This window comes from Salvelinus fontinalis, chromosome 1 (genome assembly GCF_029448725.1).
Source record: "Salvelinus fontinalis isolate EN_2023a chromosome 1, ASM2944872v1, whole genome shotgun sequence".
Taxonomy (NCBI): Eukaryota; Metazoa; Chordata; class Actinopteri; order Salmoniformes; family Salmonidae; genus Salvelinus; species Salvelinus fontinalis.
This window is the reverse complement of record NC_074665.1, coordinates 48,885,242-48,909,212: the sequence shown is the minus strand read 5'-3', so window position 1 is coordinate 48,909,212 and position 23,971 is coordinate 48,885,242. Positions and strand designations below refer to the sequence as shown.

The following is a 23,971-nucleotide window of genomic DNA, read 5'->3' as shown; positions in this document are numbered from 1 at the left end:
CTGTCCGTCTGTCTGTACTCAGTCTCCTGTCAGGAGCACCCAAGGAGAAAGCCCTGGCTCTGAGGAACGTCAATGAGACGGGCGCCATCTACTCCTGTCCTGTCACCACAGAGCTTAACGACTGTGAAAGGATGGACTTGGTCAGCTCCAGTAAGTACTGGCACTCTCACTGTCATTGCACTGTCCTCTCTATATGAAAGGGTTCTCCTGAGTGAATGGGTGACATGGGGCTTGGTTGGGAGGTTCTTTAGGTGGTTAGATAAGGATGTGTTTGTTAGAACCACTGAATGATGCTTTGTATGTCATTTGTTACTGTGGCGACTGGGTTCACTCACCTGAGTGGGGATTCACCCTTGAGTGGAATTTTCAATGTGGAATTTTCAAAATTGCAAAAACAATCCATACAAACTTGCCAAAGCATTTACTGACATTTTCTGACACTGCTCTGTATCTAAAATAATAAATACAAAAAACACTGTAGGATAGCCTGTATTTGATATCAAGGTCTAGCTATCTCATACTTATTCCAGACCAAGCAGAATACCTCCTGCTCCCAAAGGTAGACTCATCAAACTATCAAATGAGACAAATTCCCCCGCTTCCCAAACCCTTACCATACCTGCCCTGATTTGCTAAGCCCAGCCAGCAAGTATGAACCTCTGACATCTCTGAAAGACATGCTCCAAGTAGGAACATATTGAATTAGTCTTAATTAAAGGTTATGGTAGACTGACTCACCTAGGAGGCAATTATAGCCTCAGAGGCTGAAAGTAAGAATGATAATGCACTTTTGATGTTAGTCAGTCTCTGTAAAATTTTTGTGGTTTACACTTGTTCAGGCTTGATCCACATTGGATGAGACTGCTGCTGTTTTTGTTGCTAAGGTGTCTTACTTTCATGATGAACATCCTGTTGTTATATTTTGGGGTTTGTTCAGTTGGAAACGTTAAGTATCAAATAAGAGTCAGACATTGTCGTATGTACATGTCTGCTCTGTTGCCACTTTTCATGGAAGTGTAAAAAAGTAAATATGGAAGCTTTATAATCTTTTAATTACATCAAATACATTATTCATTCTTTGTCATTGAGGTAACCAGTAACTTTGTATTGATCACTTCTGATGTGACTATACGGTCATGACAATTAACTGTCGCAGAAGACAACAGTTCACAGCTTTATGTTTCTATTTAAGATAAAGCATGCCCTTTAAAGCAATGAGTGTGATGTGTGTCTCCCACAGCGGACTCGTCTGAGATGGTGGAGGGGATGTGGCTGGGAGTGACTGTGGCCAGCCAGAGAGACCTGCCAGGGGGCCGAGTGCTGGTAAGAGTGGGACAACACCCTCTGGTTCTCTTTCCTCACTGAAAGTGGACCGTCTCCTATCTTGAGATACTAGATGCTTCTAACAAAACATTTCGCACAGATCTGTCTTTGACAGTGACATCAGTTCATGATTTATGCCAAAGTTTGAGTAATGGACATCAAGTTTGTTCCTGATAAGGCTAGCCATGTGAGGGTAAGATAAGGTCAATTTAAGACCATAGATAAAGCATAGGCTTAGACACTAAAAACGATACAATATACAATACGATATATTTTATTGTCCATTGTGAAATCTACATACAAATACACAAACACAATACACTATATACATGCAGTATGAAAAACACGGGTAAGTTAGTCAGTACTGTAGGTCACATATTCAGAGTCTCTGGCCTGCTGTTTGACCATGTATTTGGTTTGCATATGTTCTGTGTCCCAGTGTTCAGCTGCACTAACAGTTCAGGATTCACTGCAGTGATATTGCCACAATGCAACAGTATGGGAAGAAAAGGTTGTTGTTTGGTCAATAAAGACATAATATTAAATACAAAAACAATGTTTTAATTGACATATAAAGACAGGAAATTCAAATGAGCAGCCCTACCCTACATTTGACATAGGCACTAAGGTTTTACAGCAAACTCATCTTATTACACCTGCTACTGTAAAAAATGTACAAATTTACTCAATTATACCACTTACTAGATCAAAATAGCACTCCTGTGTTGTAATGTCTAATTCGTGTCCAGGCTTGCGGGCACCGCTACGTGAAGGTGGTGCAGGGGGGCGCGGAGGAGCAGCGGCGGATGGTGGGGAAGTGCTACGTCAGGGGCAATGACCTGACCTTCGACCCCAACGACGAGTGGCAGGCCTACAGCTACGAGGTGTGCAACCCCAACTTCGACATGGAGCTGGAGGGCTTGTGCAACATGGGCATCTCGGGGGGCATGACCGACACGGACGTCTACATCGGCTCTGTGGGCAGCTACGTGTGGCAAGGTGGGCACCAAAAGGAGCCACCGCCTCAAGACTTCTTCTGTACAGCCTGGTCTCATGGACTAGACGTAACATAGTAAACAAGGCTTCTTCTGGAAGCTTTTCTGGAAGGTCATGGCTTAAAAGTTCATGTGAAACTGTATTCTCTTTATTCTCTGTTCTCTTTTGTTTTTGTTACCTAGGCAACGTTCATGTAACGTGGAGAGACCCTGATCCAGGAAACTCGTGGGACTCAAGTGACAAAGACTTTGGGCAACTGAACAGACGATACAGCTACATGGGTATATCAGTGACCTGGCTAGTAGAGGCATTTCTGGATCAACAGGGTAGACTAGGACGCCTACTGTAAGGGAGTGTCTCGTGCTCTTCCATTTCAAAACGCTCTCAAACATAGCCGCTCCCCCATTCAGAAAGATAAACATCTCTTTGAACGTATGAATTGAAAGAGAACTAGAAAGAGGCACTACCGATGCTATCTAGATGGCGGCGCTCCGTTTAGCATAGTGGCAACTGTATCACAGGAAGTTACCTTTGACCTTTGTGTAGAATGATTTAAGGGCAATGATTAGCCCTACCTACCATAAATGGTACTGTAACATTGTTACAACATTGTTTTAATGTTGTTTTAACACCACAGGTTACTCTGTCAATGAGGACAAGAAGCTGCTGAGTCAAGACTACTTCACGGTAGTGACGGGGTCTCCCAGAGATGAATCCAAGGGCTCAGTGATGTTGGCTAAGAAGGGCAACACATTGCTGGTGATCGAGTTCATCATCCCAGGAGAACAAGTGGGCTCGTACTTTGGCAACAGCCTAGCTGTCACCGACCTCAACAATGACAAGTATGTCATCACTGTCCATAGGAAATCCCCAGCTTTAGTGCGTCTCTCAGTGTGCCATATGCCAAAAGCTTGATTATCTAGAACAAAACAATAGCAAACTCGGTGGCAAAAGAATAGCATATGCTAATCTTTTGAGAACAGTTTGTTATTCTTTTGATACAGGACTGATTGAGTTTGAATTATATCACTCAATAAAATGCAAATTTACCGATAGCCCGTCATCTGTAGCTTTTCCCTCTACTATTTGGAATACACGCTCTACCTGACCAGTGATGCAGAGAATACTGTACTGTAGTGGTTGAATTGGAGAGGCTGTCCTCGTTGTTTCACCACCTCTGATACGGTATCTGACATGACATTATGGCTGAGGCATGTGTGCTCTCTCTTTCTCATAATACATGAATAAAACCTTGAGCATTTGTGTTCATGGTCTGTCAGCGTGTCCGAGAAAAAGATTATACTGAATAACACAATAACACAGAATAACACAAAAATATTTGGGCTGTACAAAAGACAAGTCAAAAGATATAAAGCATGTCATAGGCTATGTTGCCCTCTCTAAAAGCCAATAAGAATGAAGAATTAGGTGGGTTAAATGGTTGGTATACCATATAATGACTATGATCCATGTGCTATATGCTACAATGATACAGAATGTGTACGGTTGTGTGTTAATATTTGTCTGGGCAATTTTTTATTTTACCCATCCTAGCTGGAATGACCTGATCATAGGTGCCCCTTTCTACTTTGACCGTCAGAAGGAGGAGGGAGGAGCGGTGTACGTCTTCATGAATGAGAACGGCTCTTTCCAGAAGACACCTAGCATGGTACTGAAGGGTCCTACGGCATCTGGTTTTGGATTCGCCGTGGCAGCCATTGGCGACGTCAACCAAGATGGATTCCAAGGTAGGCCTACCATAACGGGTAACCTTTTGGGCCTTGTTCAAATTCCTTAAAAGGGCATAATTCCTTCCTCCTTTACTTGAAGTAATCACTGATTTCACATGATTGGACAGGTGAACATAAGGGCTCCACCACGTGGTTTTCACCTGTCCGGTCAATTCTAATCAGTGATTTCTACAAAGAGGGGAGGAGGAAAGATGCACTTTTAAAGAATTTGAACGGTACCGCAATGAGGACGTAGAAGAGGAAGAGGATCATGGTTAACTTCCTGATCCAAGCTCAGACTGTTATTGTTGGATGTGCATTGTTAAATGTTACAGTCTCACCGATATCATAGAGGGAAATAGCATTGGTGTAATCAGACAGGTCACAAATGGGCTATCCGGGATCCTTGGGATGTCCCTATCTTAACCCTAACCTTAACCGTAACCCTTACCTAACCCTAACCTTAACCCTTACCTAAACCATTTTAAATGTCAACTTCAATGGGGTGACGTCAGAGTTGGACATCCCAAGGATTCCAGATAGCAAGGAACGTCACAAATGGCTTTGCAGGCCTTTAAAATCATTTCTACTGTCATGATGCTGTCACCTAGTGGCGAAATACAGCCAGCACAAGGGCTTACACTGGAACTATAGGCAGAGATCTGTAAATAATGATGAGATGCTCATGTCTCAGCCCTAACAATGGGAGTCGTTTTCCAAAAGGCGGGAAGGCAGGCGACAAGCTTAGGTCCAAAATAAGCCCATAGAAACGCTTTGCCTCTTCCTCTCTGCTCTCGCTCTGCTCTCTGCCTATCAGAGATGGTATTCTACACACTACTTACTTCATGTATTACATGCATCAAATATGCAGATTATTAATTGTTTGAGCAAACTTAATTGGTCATTATCAAAATGTATGGTCATGTATTTCCAATGCCTATATTTCCTCTATAGACTTTGCAGTAGGAGCCCCATTCCATGAGACTGGGAATGTCTACATCTGGATGGGAAGCAAGAAGGGAATCTCTGAGGAGCCTAGTCAGGTACACACTGGCATACTTAGCATCAGGCAGAAGAGGCAATTGCCTCAGGCCTCACATCATCATGGGGCCTCGTGAGCTGGGCATTGAAAAAAAGGTATATAACTGTATATAGAATAAATAATCCGCCTTTTTAAACTAGAGATATCTGTTTTTTTGCATGGTCCGCGTCTCAATGTCGGCCTTCCGAAGGTGGCAGAGCTACAGCGGTGTTTGTCAGACCAGGCGACATCCTTAAAAATCGGTCTTCTTACAAAAACATTGGTAGAGTCCGAATGGTTTGGGCTACACCTCTATGGAAATATGAGATTCTCACGAACACGTTGGGGGTGTCCGTTTTGCTCTATGACCCCCACAAGTGTCACGGAAGTTAAATGGAAGTGAATAGGGCATTTCCACTTAAAAATTATACGGGTAAAAATGATTTATTTATTTTCCTGATTCATTTATTTTCCTGATTTATTTTGCCCGTCCTATATATCTATAGGACAGACATTATAGGACAGACATTACAAAACATACTTCCTTTCGATTACATTTTTGACTATCTTTTTTTCCATGGATGAATCTGTTATTCACTGCGTTTCTATGGGCTAATAGCAGCAAGGTCAAATAATGTTTTTAGATCTTTTTTGGGATGCCTGCAGGGGTCCTAAAATTCTAAATCAAATAGCTAAATGATCCTTGCTATGACCATCTTAAAGCAATTCCATATAGCTTAGTAGAAACCTAGCCTCGGGCCCTTAGACTCTCTAGGAGGATACGATATGCATTTATTTAGTAAAAACACAGGTGCTGCTGATAATACTGCCCTCATCGTTGAGGCAGAGGACATGTATGTGTAGGCCATGTATCTGATGCACTCTAGACAAAAAGAGTATGGCATGTCATACTCTTTTTGGCCAGACAGCATCAGATACATGGGCTACGTATAGTAAGACAGAGGGGCGCTGTTTCGCTCGCTCCAATGCTTTCTCCAATGAGATAGTTTCAGCCATTTGTAAATTGAAGGAAAGTTGGCGGGTGCACAGTGCACTGTTCGGATGCTGGAATTATTTTGAATGAACGTGCGAAGGTAACCTACTTTTTGAAGTGATTTGTTTGACAATCAGATGAAAACAGGTACATTAGACTGGCTTGATTCATTTTATAGATGAATAGTTCATAGTTCATTAATATTCCCCCAGTAATGCACAATACATTATCTGCTATGAAGCCAAAAAGGACGGGGAGAACAGAGTTGAATGCAGGGAAATGGGGGAAAGATACTGTATCGTGATCTATGTAGTTTTGTAACGTGTCCGTGTTGCCCCCTATAGGTTATTGAGGGGAAGTCAGTGGGTAGTGGTGGGTTCCAGACCTTTGGCTATTCCATCAGTGGAGGTATGGACATGGATGAGAACAGTTACCCTGACCTCCTGGTTGGTTCTCTGGATGACCGCATCGCTCTGCTCAGGTAAGTTGTGGACAATGAATAAAGTATGTATTGAATTGAATGGAATCAGCTAAAACTGCCATTACAAACTTGGATATATTCATCCAGGATCTTGTTTGTGTCTCACTCTATTTCATCTGTCTCTCCAGCACGTCTTCTCTTGGTAGTAATATCTTTATTGTTGTCTATGTATTCTCATTCTTTGAGTAATCTTTTGACACGGTTCATTTCCAGGGCTCGTCCAGTTATCCATCTCTCTAAGAACTTCACCGTGCTGCCAAAGGTTGTGGACCCTAACCTTTGTCCCCGTGGAAACAAATCCTGGTGAGAAAGGTTCCTCTCAGATCACACTGTATGAAGTAAATTCATGTCAGTTGTTATTTGACTAATGTCTCTTCTGTCTTCTACAGTGTGACTGTGACAGTGTGTTTCTCCTACACACTCAGCAATGGAAACAAAGATTTCAAGAAAAACATCAGTGAGTGGCATTCCCGTTCTAATACGGACAAATGCACTCGCCTTTATATGTATTTGGACAGCACAGGAGGCTGGTGAGGGGAGGTCGGCTCATAATAAGGGCCGGAACAGAGCGAATGAAATGGCATCAAACACATGGAAACCACATTCCACCTATTCTGCTCCAGCCATTACCACGAGCCCGTCCTCCCCAATTAAGTTGCCACCGACCTGCTGTGTTGGATAGTGAAGCTAATGTTTTAAAGTTGGCTCTATACCCCAGCATTTTGGATTTGAGATCAAACGTTTCATATGAGGTGACAGTACAGAATGTTACTTTTTATTTGAGGGTATTTTCATACTTATCTGTTTTACCGTTTAAAAATGAAAGACCTCCCTCCCGGGTGGCGCAGTGGTCTAAGGCACTGCATCACAGTGCTAGTTGAGCCACCAGAGATTCTAGGTTTGAGCCCAGGCTCTGTTCCAGCCGTCCGTGACCGGGAGGCCCATGGGGCGGTGCACATTTGGCCCAGCCTCGTCCGGGTTGGGGAGGGTTTGGTTGGCAGGGATATCCTTGTCTCATTGTGCAGTAGCGACTCCTGTGTCAGGCTGGGTGCAGTGCACGCTGACCAGGTCGCCAGGTGTACGGCGTTTCCTCCGACACATTGGTGCGGCTGGCTTCTGGGTTGGATGTGCGTTGTGTCAAGAAGCAGTGCGACTTGGTTGGGTTGTGTTTCGGAGGACGCATGGCTCTCGACCTTCGCCTCTCCCAAGTCTGTATGGGAGTTGCAGCGATGAGACAAGACTGTAACTACTATCAATTGAGAAAAAAGAAAAAAAAGTACATTTAAAAAAAAAAAATGAAATCACTTTATGTTTCTAGTCTCCCCGTGTGAATAAGTCATGAGTACTTGGACAAATTCACTTACAGTGTAATAAAGTAGCATTTGGTCCCATGACTACATCACGCTTGTGACTCTACAAACTCTTTGGATGCATTTATTGTTTGTTTTGGTTGGGTTTTGGTTGGGTTTTTGGTTATAATTTGCCCAATAGTAACTGAATGGTGAATGATGACTGGAGTAATTTTCTTTCTAAGTGTTTAGATAAGATGTTTCTGAACTCTTAAATTGAAATTGGGGCCTCCTGAGTGGTGCAGTGGTCTAAGGCACTGCATCTTACTGGACTCGATCCTGGTTCGAGTCCAGGCTCTGTCGCAGCCGGCCGCGTCTGGTGCACAATTCGTCTGGATTGGGGGAAGGTTTGGCCGGCAGGGATGCCCTTGTCCAATTGCGCTCTAGCGACTCCTGTGGCAGGCCGGCCGCATGCACGCTGACTTGGTCGCCAGGTGTTTGGTGTTTCCTCTGAAACAATGTTGTGGCTGACTTCTGGGTTAAGTGGGCAGTGTGGCTTGGTTGTGTGATGCATGGCTCTCAACCTTTGTCTCTCTGGAGTCCGTACCGGAGTTGCAGTGATGAGACAAGACTGTAACTTTTTAAAAAAGGGGTAAAAATTTGAAACTGGTAATGCCATGATTTTAAAAAGTCATTAATAAATAATGATTAGTCAGATGCTGTTCAGAGGCTTCAAAATAACATTACTTCACCCTCACCGTTAAGAACAAAGGGGAGGTTAGCATTTTGGGGTACGATCTAACTTTCTCACATATCATTATTCACGATTCATTTAGGATTATCCATAATCATGGTAGCATTCACATGAATGTAGAAATGTTCAGACCCTTCTGCTAGTGTGGAGCTGTGGTCCCAACTTCATGCAGTTATGTGACTCCCAGCTGGAGACCAGAGTACAATCCCAGTGTGCTCCCTTCCAACTTCATCTCCCACTCTACTCTGTAAATAAAGTGTCCCAAAAAAAGATTCTGTTCTTACTTAAAATAAAGGTGACTTGAAAATGGCACAAGACAGTATTCACCATTGTGTTCCTACTGTAGAGTCACAAGCTTGATGTATTCATTGCATGCAAGCAATATGGGACCCAATAATATGCTTTTGAATACATTAGAAGTGAATTTAACCTAGCGGTTCAGAACGTTGGTTCAGTAACTGAAAGGTTGCTTGTTTGAATCCCTGAGCCGGGTAGGTGAAACGTCTGTCGATGTGCCCTTGAGCAAGGCACTTAACCCTAGTTGCTCTGGATAAGATCTGCTAAAACATAAAAATGTACTTATGACTTCTTTAAATGGGGAGGACTTGAAACACGAAGTGCTTTCATTTCTAAACTGTAAAACAGATACACTTTATGTATGAAAATACCCTCAACTAAAAGCTGACATGCTATAATGTTCCCTAATATGAAACTGGAGTATAGAGCCGAAAAAAAGCTACACTGTCTGAATACATACAGTATGGAGGGGAATGTACTGTATGTACTGTAAGTATGGCTGTACATCTAACTACTTTTGTTTTTCCTCCCTTTGCAGTGGTGAAGTACACAGTGGAAGCCGACATGCATCGCCGGAGCCCGCGAGTTCTCTTCCTTGTCAATAAGCTTGCCACCTACACAGGCCTCCTTACCATGCCATCTCCCAAGACCGAGTGTCAGGTGCTGGAGCTCAGACTAGAGGTAAATACTGCACACACACACACACACACACACACACACACACACACACACACACACACACACACACACACACACACACACACACACACACACACACACACACACACACACACACACATACATACTGTGCATTCGCAAAGTATTCAGACCCCTTGACTTTTTACACATTTTGTTACGTTACAGCCTTCTAAAATGTATTAAATCTTTTTTCCCCCTCATCAATCTACACACAATACCCCATAATGACAAAGCGAAAAACAGTTTTCTTAAATTTTAGCAGATTTACTTATTTCCATAAGTATTCAGACCCTTGGCTATGAGACTCGAAATTGAGCTCATGCGCATCCTGTTTCCATTGATCATCCTTGAGATGTTTCTACAATTTGATTGGAGTCCACCTGTGGTAAATTTGTTGACAGTGCATGTCAGAGCGAAAACCAAGCCATGAGGTCGAAGGAATTGTCTGTAAAGCTACGAGACAGGATTGTGCCGAGGCACAGATCTGGGAAAGGGTACCAAAACGGAATACTTTCCAAGTGCACTGTATATGACTGCTCACACAGGCACACACACATATATATGACCACACACACAAACTCATCTGTATCATCCTCTCCAGGATCCTGTGAGGGACAAACTGGAGCCGGTGGTTTTCTCCCTCAACGTGTCCCTGGATGAGCAGAAACCCAAAGTTAGAAAGGCCCTGCAGAACCTGGACTCCTACCCTGTACTGAGCCACAAACAGAAAGTGACTGAGAGGAAAGAGGTATGGTTACTGACTTAGGAATAATTCCATTGAGTATGTAGTGATGAGTACGTTTTGGAACTCTTACTCCTCCTTTGCAGATCAACTTCCAGAAGGAGTGTGGCTCAGACAACAGGTGCACCAGTAACCTGCAGCTAACAGCTACGTTTGCTAACGAGTTACTGAAGCCTTACCCCAGGTATGTGGAAAACACAGAGGAAGATATGTCAAACATGTCTGAATACGTTGACAAGTAAGTTTACTCTAATAACTGTAAGTTGGAATTGAATTAATCGAGACTTGATCAAGCCCCAATCATGTAGAATAGATGATGACAATTTCTTTGCATAGTCCACGTGTAGACACTCTACAGACTATCTATCTACTAACCTTAACCATTATCCTAACCCTAACTCTAACCTAAACCCTACCCGTATTCTAAAACTTACCCTATAACCCTAACCTAACTTCAGGAAGCAGTTGCTTATCAACAGATAGTCAGTTGCTCATCAACAGATAGTTTGTTGATAGTATGACCATCTGTAGAGCGTCTACAGATGGACTATCCAAATATAGTGTGATCCCCGGTAGACCTCCAAGAAAAACGGCGTTGACCACAGTGCTTCAGATTCAACACGATCTCTCTCTGGTGCAATATTTTGTACATGGCCCCTAACAATTTAAGGGACCGAGTAGCGCAGGCGTCACTACAGACCCGGGTTCGATCCCGGGCTGTATCACAACGGCCGTGATCGGGAGCCCCCATAGGGCGGCACACAACTGGCCCAGTGTCGGCCGGGGCAGGCCGTCATTGTAAATAAGAATTTGTTCTTAACTGACTTGCCTAGTTAAATAAAGGCTAAATAAATAATGCATGAACTGTGATGCTTGCTCTCTGTTTGTACGCAGTCAGGGGAACCGCCAATTGCTGCAGTACAGCAATAACGTGAAAAAGGTGGTGCTACTTGTGGAGATAACTAACGTGCCAGGCCCTGGAAAGGTAGCTGAGGACGCCCACCAGGCCATGCTCAACATCTCCACCCCCTCCACGCTCCGTTACTCTGGCGTGCGCTCCCATGTAAGTCCACCAGAGGGTGACAGAGGGTGACAGAGGGAATTCTGGCTGTTGACTTGAATTGCTCCGTTAACTGCAGTATGTCCTGTACATGCAGATAGTAGTACCATACCTATATTATGTGCAGGATACTGGTGTAGAATGCCGTGCTGGAGAGAATGTTATGTGTGAGCTGGGGAATCCACTGAGGAGCAATGAGAAGGTAAGGCCACAGTGTTATTCCACGTATAATTTATACAGTGCATTACATCATTGATTTGAACCTATTGGAATATTGATTGGCGGTAGTTCAAATCTTATGACCATCCCGGGGTTTCGCAGGTCTCTCTGCAGCTCATCTTTGAAACAACCGGGATCAACCTCCAAACCAGGGAGATTGAGTCTCAGTTGCTGTTGTCCACGTAAGTAACGGGAGACATTTGTCGTCGCTCTATACCGTGAACTCATTATCAGATTGGCAACGGTCAGTCTTCATGTCCAAGGTTGAAATATGAATAGGGTTAAGTGGATAAGCTAGCTGAATAAACACTTGTGTCGGCGTTGTTTCCCCAGGTTGAGTGAGCAGAATGACCTGTACCCTGTGTCTGTGGTCCTGTTGATAGAGACCTCCATCCAGACCTCCTTCTCCATGTAAGTGGAACTTTAGACACATGTTCCATGTTGTCCTGATGCCATGCTGTGTGCCTGGAGGCGTTCAACATGGATAAGGAGGTATAACACTGTAGCCAACTAACTTCTGTTGGCCCCTTCCCTTATCCTTCTTCTTCTTCCTCTCCTCCCCCTCTCTAAACAGAGATAATCCCCTGGTCCAGACCTACTTCAGCGGGGAGGTGATGGGAGAATCAGCTATGAACACCACCAGTGACGTGGGCAGTCTTGTGGAATACACCTTCAAGGTGAGACACCAACACTTAGCTAACGCCAGCCATGTTGTGGGCTAGTGAGTAATGTTTCCCTTACATTCTGACTTGTCCTTGTAGGCGTAACAGTTTTGTGAGGTAATATGTGGATGGAAAGACTTTGCCAATTCTTTACGTAGAACAGACATGCTTGGCAGAGGAATCCTGTCAGCTCGATATACATTGTATTTCTATATCGATATCTGCCCTGTTGCCATGTGTCTGTCCTGTGGTGACTTTGATACCACCCTGCTACCACCAGGTGTCAGTAGAGGGAGAGCCTCTGGGGGCGCTGGGGACCCTGGCCGTAGAGTTTGAGTGGCCCTTCGAGGTGACCAGTGGGAAGTGGCTTCTCTACCTGACTGAGATCGTCACCAAGGGGACAACGGAGACCCACTGTGTCCCTCCAGGGGACATCGTCAATCTTCTCAACCTCACAGTGAGTTACCAGAGTCTTTCTGAGGCTCTATACAGGCCACCGAATTATATTGTATCTCTATGGCCAACTGGGATCAGTGTGTTACAAAAATATGATTAAAGTAGGACTCCTCAATCTCTGTTTACACCCACAGTTAATCAGTAATATTTGCAATAGGGAGTACTGTTTGGAACAAAACACCCAATTAAACCAGACTTGAACCTGACTCACAAGTCTAAAAGAGGCTAAATATTCATTATGGCCTAGATTCAATCCGTTCAACCGTTAACCAGTGATAGCCGACACCCGCATAGCTGATGTTTTGGCGGTGTCGCAGGTGTAACTATGTTGGAGCTGTCAAATCGGTGAGCAGCTGCTCCCCAGCTAACAACAAAGGTTTCTACAACTTTAGAGAACGTTCCCATAAGTCTCATTAGGTCATGAACTAACGTTTCCATGATGTGCAAGGAATGTTTCCAAGAGACCATTGCCTTAATGTCAAATAGAAGTTACCCAGAACGTGATTGCCATGTTCTCAGAATATAAGATATTAATGTTCGAGACACGTTTCATGGGAGCGTTGCAAGAACATTCATGTTTCCCCCATCTTGTTACCATCTTGTTACTGTTGTTGAGCCAATCAGATCACAATTGCCTAGGGAGGAGGGGTCATGGTTTCTTCTGATCAGGGCCGAACCATACTGGCCCAATAAGCACATTCCCTATAGATATTGTCATGCTGTATAATGATAGGAGACAGGCACAGGAATACGTAATAGGGTTTTTTATTTCTCCACCCAAAATAAGGTACGTCATGAAAATGACGGGGACGAAGCCCAACAACAAACACGTGTATATATATAACACAGGGATGTAACCAAAAACAAAGACGTATGTATATATATATAACACAGGGATGTAACCAAAACAAAGACGTATATATATAACACAGGGATGTAACCAAAACAAACACGTATTTATATAACACAGGGATGTAACCAAAACAAAGATATATTTATATAACACAGGGATGTAACCAAAACAAAGACATATTTATATAACACAGGGATGTAACCAAAACAAAGACATATTTATATAACACAGGGATGTAACCAAAACAAAGATATATTTATATAACACAGGGATGTAACCAAAACAAAGACATATTTATATAACACAGAGATGTAACCAAAACAAAGACATATTTATATAACACAGGGATGTAACCAAAACAAACAGGTATTTATATAACACAGGGATGTAACCAAAACAAACAGGTATTTATATAACACAGAGATGTAACCAAAACAAAGACATATTTATATAACACAGGGATGTAACCAAAACAAACAGGTATTTATATAACACAGGGATGTAACCAAAACAAACAGGTATTTATATAACACAGAGATGTAACCAAAACAAAGACATATTTATATAACACAGGGATGTAACCAAAACAAAGACATATTTATATAACACAGTGTCACGATCGTGTGGAGGATTGACGGACCAATACGCAGCACTTGGAAAATAAGCCATCTTCTTTTATTTTAAAAGATGACGAAAAATAAACACGAAACACTTAATACAAAAACAAAACAAGAAAACGATCGTGAAGCTAAAACAACGATGTGCACACACTGGCTACAAACGTATCACATAGACAATTACTCACCACCAATGAGAGCCTATGGCTACCCTAAATAAGGCTCCCAATCAGAGACAACCGAAATCAGCTGTCTCTAATTGGGAACTCATTCAGGTAACCATAGACTCTCCTAGACAACTAAACATACATAGACAACACTAGACACATGTACTCCACACAAACCCATATACTATACCCAACAACCCCTTTACCATAAAAACACCCAAAACCAACAAAACACAAACATTCCCCATGTCACACCCTGACCTAACTAAAATAATAAAGAAAACAAAGAATACTAAGGCCAGGGCGTGACACACAGGGATGTAACCAAAACAAAGACGTATATATATAACACAGGGATGACACCAAAACAAACACGTATTTATATAACACAGGGATGTAACCAAAACAAACAGGTATTTATATAACACAGGGATGTAACCAAACAAACACGTATTTATATAACACAGGGATGTAACCAAAACAAACAGGTATTTATATAACACAGAGATGTAACCAAAACAAAGACATATTTATATAACACAGGGATGTAACCAAAACAAAGACAGATTTATATAACACAGGGATGTAACCAAAACAAAGACATATTTATATAACACAGGGATGTAACCAAAACAAAGACATATTTATATAACACAGGGATGTAACCAAACAAAGACATATTTATATAACACAGGGATGTAACCAAAACAAAGATATATTTATATAACACAGGGATGTAACCAAAACAAAGACGTATATATATAACACAGGGATGACACCAAAACAAACACGTATTTATATAACACAGGGATGTAACCAAAACAAACAAGTATTTATATAACACAGGGATGTAACCAAACAAACACGTATTTATATAACACAGAGATGTAACCAAAACAAAGACATATTTATATAACACAGGGATGTAACCAAAACAAAGACAGGTTTATATAACACAGGGATGTAACCAAAACAAAGACATATTTATATAACACAGGGATGTAACCAAAACAAAGACATATTTATATAACACAGGGATGTAACCAAAACAAAGACGTATATATATAACACAGGGATGACACCAAAACAAACACGTATTTATATAACACAGGGATGTAACCAAAACAAACAGGTATTTATATAACACAGGGATGTAACCAAACAAACACGTATTTATATAACACAGGGATGTAACCAAACAAACACGTATTTATATAACACAGGGATGTAACCAAAACAAACAGGTATTTATATAACACAGTGTCACGATCGTGTGGAGGATTGACGGACCAATACGCAGCACTTGGAAAATAAGCCATCTTCTTTTATTTTAAAAGATGACGAAAAATAAACACGAAACACTTAATACAAAAACAAAACAAGAAAACGATCGTGAAGCTAAAACAACGATGTGCACACACTGGCTACAAACGTATCACATAGACAATTACTCACCACCAATGAGAGCCTATGGCTACCCTAAATAAGGCTCCCAATCAGAGACAACCGAAATCAGCTGTCTCTAATTGGGAACTCATTCAGGTAACCATAGACTCTCCTAGACAACTAAACATACATAGACAACACTAGACACATGTACTCCACACAAACCCATATACTATACCCAACAACCCCTTTACCATAAAAACACCCAAAACCAACAAAACACAAACATTCCCCATGTCACACCCTGACCTAACTAAAATAATAAAGAAAACAAAGAATACTAAGGCCAGGGCGTGACACACAGGGATGTAACCAAAACAAAGACGTATATATATAACACAGGGATGACACCAAAACAAACACGTATTTATATAACACAGGGATGTAACCAAAACAAACAGGTATTTATATAACACAGGGATGTAACCAAACAAACACGTATTTATATAACACAGGGATGTAACCAAAACAAACAGGTATTTATATAACACAGAGATGTAACCAAAACAAAGACATATTTATATAACACAGGGATGTAACCAAAACAAAGACAGATTTATATAACACAGGGATGTAACCAAAACAAAGACATATTTATATAACACAGGGATGTAACCAAAACAAAGACATATTTATATAACACAGGGATGTAACCAAACAAAGACATATTTATATAACACAGGGATGTAACCAAAACAAAGATATATTTATATAACACAGGGATGTAACCAAAACAAAGACGTATATATATAACACAGGGATGACACCAAAACAAACACGTATTTATATAACACAGGGATGTAACCAAAACAAACAAGTATTTATATAACACAGGGATGTAACCAAACAAACACGTATTTATATAACACAGGGATGTAACCAAAACAAACAGGTATTTATATAACACAGGGATGTAACCAAACAAACACGTATTTATATAACACAGGGATGTAACCAAACAAACACGTATTTATATAACACAGGGATGTAACCAAAACAAACAGGTATTTATATAACACAGAGATGTAACCAAAACAAAGACATATTTATATAACACAGGGATGTAACCAAAACAAAGACAGATTCATATAACACAGGGATGTAACCAAAACAAACAGGTATTTATATAACACAGGGATGTAACCAAAACAAAGACATATTTATATAACACAGGGATGTAACCAAAACAAAGACATATTTATATAACACAGGGATGTAACCAAAACAAAGACGTATTTATATAACACAGGGATGTAACCAAAACAAAGACATATTTATATAACACAGGGATGTAACCAAAACAAAGACATATTTATATAACACAGGGATGTAACCAAAACAAAGACGTATATATATAACACAGGGATGACACCAAAACAAACACGTATTTATATAACACAGGGATGTAACCAAAACAAACAGGTATTTATATAACACAGGGATGTAACCAAACAAACACGTATTTATATAACACAGGGATGTAACCAAAACAAACAGGTATTTATATAACACAGAGATGTAACCAAAACAAAGACATATTTATATAACACAGGGATGTAACCAAAACAAAGACGTATTTATATAACACAGGGATGTAACCAAAACAAAGACGTATTTATATAACACAGGGATGTAACCAAAACAAAGACATATTTATATAACACAGGGATGTAACCAAAACAAAGACGTATTTATATAACACAGGGATGTAACCAAAACAAAGACATATTTATATAACACAGGGATGTAACCAAAACAAAGACATATTTATATAACACAGGGATGTAACCAAAACAAAGACATATTTATATAACACAGGGATGTAACCAAAACAAAGACATATTTATATAACACAGGGATGTAACCAAAACAAAGACGTATTTATATAACACAGGGATGTAACCAAAACAAAGACGTATTTATATAACACAGGGATGTAACCAAAACAAAGACGTATATATATAACACAGGGATGACACCAAAACAAACACGTATTTATATAACACAGTGATGTAACCAAAACAAACAGGTATTTATATAACACAGGGATGTAACCAAACAAACACGTATTTATATAACACAGGGATGTAACCAAAACAAAGATATATTTACATAACACAGGGATGTAACCAAACAAACACGTATTTATATAACACAAGGATGTAACCAAAACAAAGATATATTTATATAACACAGGGATGTAACCAAACAAACACGTATTTATATAACACAGGGATGTAACCAAAACAAAGACATATTTATATAACACAGGGATGTAACCAAAACAAAGACATATTTATATAACACAGGGATGTAACCAAAACAAACAGGTATTTATATAACACAGAGATGTAACCAAAACAAAGACGTATTTATATAACACAGGGATGTAACCAAAACAAAGACATATTTATATAACACAGGGATGTAACCAAAACAAACAGGTATTTATATAACACAGGGATGTAACCAAACAAACACGTATTTATATAACACAGGGATGTAACCAAAACAAAGATATATTTATATAACACAGGGATGTAACCAAACAAACACGTATTTATATAACACAGGGATGTAACCAAAACAAAGACATATTTATATAACACAGGGATGTAACCAAACAAACACGTATTTATATAACACAGGGATGTAACCAAACAAACACTATTTATATAACACAGGGATGACACCAAAACAAAAGAACAAGGTGTAAACCTCGGGGGACGAGACCCATCAATACAGGGGACGAGACCCGTCAACACAAGTGCACAATAACACGCAGCATGAAAGCCAATACAACAGAGCACAGGTACTCACAAGACCAACAGACTTGGGACAATAATCGACAAGGACAATGGGGAACATATATACACATACTAATCAGGGGGAAATGGGAACCAGGTGTGCGTAATGAGACAAGACAGTGGTAATGAATCCAGTTCAGTGTGAACGGAATGAGCAGCAGTACCGGGGGGGACCCGTGACAGATATCCCTTATTGGGACCGTGGTTAGGGCGTTCGTCATTGGTGCTGGTTGCCTGGGCTTGAGACCTAGTAGAGGAGTCACCCTACTCTCACATTCTAGCCATTAATGTCATTTTGATTTGCATTTTCAGACGTTTGGATTGTTTATATGGAAATATTATTCATGTGTCTTTGTTTATTACTATAATTTTTTCTTTATTTACCGTTATTTTACCAGGTAAGTTGACTGAGAACACGTTCTCATTTGCAGCAACGACCTGGGGAATAGTTACAGGGGAGAGGAGGGGGATGAATGAGCCAATTGTAAACTGGGGATTATTAGGTGACCATGATGGTTTTTGAGGGCCAGATTGGGAATTTAGCCAGGACACCGGGGTTGACACCCCTACTCTTACGATAAGTGCCATGGGATCTTTAATGACCTCAGAGAGTCAGGACACCCGTTTAACGTCCCATCCGAAAGACGGCACCCTATACAGGACAGTGTCCCCAATCACTGCCCTGGGGCATTGGGATATTTTTTTTTTTAGACCAGAGGAAAGAGTGCCTCCTACTGGCCCTCCAACACCACTTCCAGCAGCATCTGGTCTCCCATCCAGGGACTGACCAGGGCCAACCCTGCTTAGCTTCAGAAGCAAGCCAGCAGTGGTATGCAGGGTGGTATGCTGCTGGCGGTCATGTTCAGGATCTTTTTATTTTTTACACAATATCTCACCACGGTGGCCGGATCTGCTTTTGTAGATCAGTAAACATTTAAAGCACTCGTGGTATAACAGTTCAAAAAGACATCTTGAATTTTAACAGAATAAAGCGCACTCAAATCTGGAGACCTAAAGGAAGATGAAATTAACAAAAGGGGGGGGGGGGGTATAAAGACAGTCTGCATATTTATGACATCGTTACCTCTACGTCAGGAGTGACTTCCCATCTACTTGGCGTTGGCTTAAAAAAAAAAAAATCTCACAAGCCATTGCACTCAGTAAAATCACATGAGATGAAACAGAGCAACAGAATTTTATTTATTTATTTATTTATTTAACCTTTATTTAACCAGGTAGGCAAATTGAGAACACGTTCTCATTTACAATTGCGACCTGGCCAAGATAAAGCAAAGCAGTTCGACACATACAACAACACATAGTTACACATGGAGTAAAAACAAACATATAGTCAATAATACAGTGAAAAAAAATAAGTCTATATACAATGTGAGCAAGTGAGGTGAGATAAGGGAGGTGAAGGCAAACAGATATATGTATAAATAAATAAAAATATAAAAAGGCCATGGAGGCGAAGTGAGTACAACACAGCAAGTAAAATAAAAACTAAAAAAAACACTGGAATGGTTGGTTTGCATTGGAAGAAAGTGCAAAGTAGAGACAGAAATAATGGGGTGCAAAGGAGCAAAATAAATTAATAAATAAATACAGTAGGTAAAGAGGTAGTTGTTTGGGCTAAATTGTAGATGGGTTATGTACAGGTGCAGTAATCTATGAGCTGCTCTGACAGCTGGTGCTTAAAGCTAGTGAGGGAGATAGGTGTTTCCAGTTTCAGAGATTTTTGTAGTTCGTTCCAGTCATTGGCAGCAGAGAACTGGAAGGAGAGGCGTCCAAAGGAAGAATTGGTTTTGGGGGTGACTAGAGAGATATACCTGCTGGAGCGCGTGCTACAGGTAGGTGCTGCTATGGTGACCAGCGAGCTGAGATAAGGGGGGACTTTACCTAGCAGGGTCTTGTAGATGACCTGGAACCAGTGGGTTTGGCGACGAGTATGAAGCGAGGGCCAGCCAACGAGAGTGTACAGGTCGCAGTGGTGGGTAGTATATGGGGCTTTGGTGACAAAACGGATGGCACTGTGATAGACTGCATCCAATTTATTGAGTAGGGTTTTGGAGGCTATTTTGTAAATGACATCACCGAAGTCGAGGATTGGTAGGATGGTCAGTTTTACAAGGGTATGTTTGGCAGCATGAGTAAAGGATGCTTTGTTGCGGAATAGGAAGCCAATTCTAGATTTGACTTTGGATTGGAGATGTTTGATGTGGGTCTGGAAGGAGAGTTTACAGTCTAACCAGACACCTAGGTATTTGTAGTTGTCCACATATTCTAAGTCAGAGCCGTCCAAAGTAGTGATGTTGGACAGGCGGGCAGGAGCAGGCAGCGATCGGTTGAAGAGCATGCATTTGGTTTTACTTGTATTTAAGAGCAGTTGGAGGCCACGGAAGGAGAGTTGTATGGCATTGAAGCTCGCCTGGAGGGTTGTTAACACAGTGTCAAAAGAAGGGCCAGAAGTATACAGAATAGTGTCGTCTGCGTAGAGGTGGATCAGAGAATCACCAGCAGCAAGAGCGACATCATTGATGTAAACAGAGAAGAGAGTCGGTCCAAGAATTGAACCCTGTGGCACCCCCATAGAGACTGCCAGAGGCCCGGACAACAGACCCTCCGATTTGACACACTGAACTCTATCAGAGAAGTAGTTGGTGAACCAGGCGAGGCAATCATTAGAGAAACCAAGGCTGTCGAGTCTGCCAATTAGGATGTGGTGATTGACAGAGTCAAAAGCCTTGGCCAGGTCAATGAATACGGCTGCACAGTATTGTTTCCTATCGATGGCGGTTACGATATCGTTTATGACCTTGAGCGTGGCTGAGGTGCACCCATGACCAGCTCTGAAACCAGATTGCATAGCGGAGAAGGTGTGGTGTGATTCGAAATGGTCGGTAATCTGTTTGTTGACTTGGCTTTCGAAGACCTTAGAAAGGCAGGGTAGGATAGATATAGGTCTGTAGCAGTTAGGGTCAAGGGTGTCCCCCCCTTTGAAGAGGGGGATAACCGCAGCTGCTTTCCAATCTTTGGGGATCTCAGACGACACGAAAGAGAGGTTGAAGAGGCTAGTAATAGGGGTGGCAACAATTTCAGCAGATAGTTTTAGAAAGAAAGAGTCCAGATTATCTAGCCCGGCTGATTTGTAAGGGTCCAGATTTTGCAGCTCATTAAGAACATCAGCTGACTGTATTTGGGAGAAAGAGAAATGGGGAAGGCTTGGGCGAGTAGCAGAGGGGAGGGCAGTGCTGTTGTCCGGGGTAGGGGTAGCCAGGTGGAAAGCATGGCCAGCCGTAGAAAAATGCTTATTGAAATTCTCAGTTATAGTGGATTTGTCGGTGGTGACAGTGTTTCCTATCTTCAGAGCGGTTGGAAGCTGGGAGGAGGTGTTCTTATTCTCCATGGACTTTACGGTGTCCCAGAACTTTTTTGAATTTGTGTTGCAGGAAGCAAATTTCTGCTTGAAAAAGCTAGCCTTGGCTGTTCTAACTGCCTGTGTATATTGGTTTCTGGCTTCCCTGAAAAGTTGCATATCACGGGGGCTGTTCGATGCTAATGCAGAATGCCATAGGATGTTTTTCTGTTGGTTAAGGGCAGTCAGGTCAGGAGAGAACCAAGGGCTATATCTGTTCCTGGTTCTAAATTTCTTGAATGGGGCATGCTTATTCAAGATGGTGAGGAAGGCATTTAAAAAAAATGACCAGGCATCCTCTACTGACGGGATGAGATCAATATCCTTCCAGGATACCCCGGCCAGGTCGATTAGGAAGGCCTGCTCTCTGAAGTGTTTCAGGGAGCGTTTGACAGTGATGAGTGGAAGTCGTTTGACCGCTGACCCATTACGGATGCAGGCAATGAGGCAGTGATCGCTGAGATCTTGGTTGAAAACAGCAGAGGTGTATTTGGAGGGCAAGTTTGTTAGGATGATATCTATGAGGGTACCCGTGTTTACGGAATTGGGGTGGTACCTGGTAGGTTCATTGATAATTTGTGTGAGATTGAGGGCATCAAGCTTAGATTGTAGGGTGGCTGGGGTGTTGAGCATGTTCAAATTTAGGTCGCCTAGCAGCACGAGCTCTGAAGATAGATGGGGGGCAATCAGTTCACATATAGTGTCCAGAGCACAGCTGGGGGCAGAGGGTGGTCTATAGTAGGCGGCAACGGTGAGAGACTTGTTTTTAGAGAGGTGGATTTTTAAAAGTAGAAGTTCAAATTGTTTGGGAACAGACCTGGATAGTATAACAGAACTCTGCAGGCAGTCTTTGCAGTAGATTGCAACACCGCCCCCTTTGGCCGTTCTATCTTGTCTGAAAATATTGTAATTGGGGATAAAAATGTCTGAATTTTTGGTGGTCTTTCTAAGCCAGGATTCAGACACGGCTAAAACATCCGGGTTGGTAGAGTGTGCTAAAGCAGTGAACAAAACAAACTTAGGGAGGAGGCTTCTAATGTTAACATGCATGAAGCCAAGGCTATTACGGTTACAGAAGTCATCAAAAGAGAGCGCCTGGGGAATAGGAGTGGAGCCAGGTACTGCAGGGCCTGGATTCACCTCTACATCACCAGAGGAACAGAGGAGAAGTACGATAAGGGTACGGCTAAAAGCTATGAGAATTGGTCGCCTAGAGCTACTAGAGCAGAGAGTAAAAGGAAGTTTCTGGGGGCGATAAAATAGTTTAAAGGAATAATGTACAGACAAAGGTATGGTAGGATGTGAATACAGTGGAGGTAAACCTAGGTATTGAGTGATGATGAGAGAGATCTTGTCTCTAGAAACATCATTGAAACCAGGTGATGTCATCGCATATGTGGGTGGTGGAACTGAGAGGTTGGATATGGTATAGAGAGCAGGGCTAGAATCTCTACAGTGAAATAAGCCAATAAACACTAACCAGAACAGCAATGGACAAGGCATATTTACATTAAGGAGAGGCATGCTTAATCGAGTGATCAATAAGGGTCCAGTGAGTAGAGGTTGGTTGGGGTCGTGGCGATCCAGACAGCTGGCCGGGTATATGGCTATCGGTAGCAGCATAGGATGGAGGTCTGTTTGTAGATACCTCGTGCGTTTCCGTCGGTAGGTTCCGTGTAGTGGGGTTTTGTTCAGATAGCAGCCGATAAGACAGCTAACGATTAGCGGGCCTCAGATGAGCGTTCAGGTAACGTCGGGACGGAGGTGCCGGTTGGATAAATCCCTCGGGCAGATAACGTCGGCAGTCAGTCGTGAAGGCCCGGTGGGGTTCCGTATCTGCAGCAGCAACAAAAGAAACGGGTCCGGATGGTGATGGAACTCCTCAGCTGGCTAGCTCCAGCATGATTTGAGTTTGCTCCGGGGTCGACGTAAGCCAATAG

The 23,971-nt window shown here is 41.9% G+C and overlaps 1 protein-coding gene across 2 annotated transcripts in view; it reads left to right on the top strand.

Moving 5' to 3' along the window:
- The window catches only part of itga3b (integrin, alpha 3b), a 59,550-nt gene that overhangs the window by 28,920 nt on the left and 6,659 nt on the right, over window positions 1–23,971 (top strand). For both annotated transcript variants that reach the window (XM_055924539.1, XM_055924548.1), the window contains exons 2-20: window positions 23–150; window positions 1,241–1,323; window positions 2,073–2,322; window positions 2,502–2,600; window positions 2,957–3,161; window positions 3,874–4,067; window positions 5,004–5,092; window positions 6,409–6,545; window positions 6,759–6,848; window positions 6,935–7,002; window positions 9,424–9,566; window positions 10,186–10,332; window positions 10,413–10,510; window positions 11,221–11,389; window positions 11,514–11,588; window positions 11,708–11,787; window positions 11,939–12,016; window positions 12,180–12,282; window positions 12,548–12,724. In XM_055924539.1, coding sequence (XP_055780514.1) covers window positions 23–150; window positions 1,241–1,323; window positions 2,073–2,322; window positions 2,502–2,600; window positions 2,957–3,161; window positions 3,874–4,067; window positions 5,004–5,092; window positions 6,409–6,545; window positions 6,759–6,848; window positions 6,935–7,002; window positions 9,424–9,566; window positions 10,186–10,332; window positions 10,413–10,510; window positions 11,221–11,389; window positions 11,514–11,588; window positions 11,708–11,787; window positions 11,939–12,016; window positions 12,180–12,282; window positions 12,548–12,724 — 2,413 coding nt within the window. The remainder of the gene's footprint in view (window positions 1–22; window positions 151–1,240; window positions 1,324–2,072; window positions 2,323–2,501; window positions 2,601–2,956; window positions 3,162–3,873; window positions 4,068–5,003; window positions 5,093–6,408; window positions 6,546–6,758; window positions 6,849–6,934; window positions 7,003–9,423; window positions 9,567–10,185; window positions 10,333–10,412; window positions 10,511–11,220; window positions 11,390–11,513; window positions 11,589–11,707; window positions 11,788–11,938; window positions 12,017–12,179; window positions 12,283–12,547; window positions 12,725–23,971) is intronic.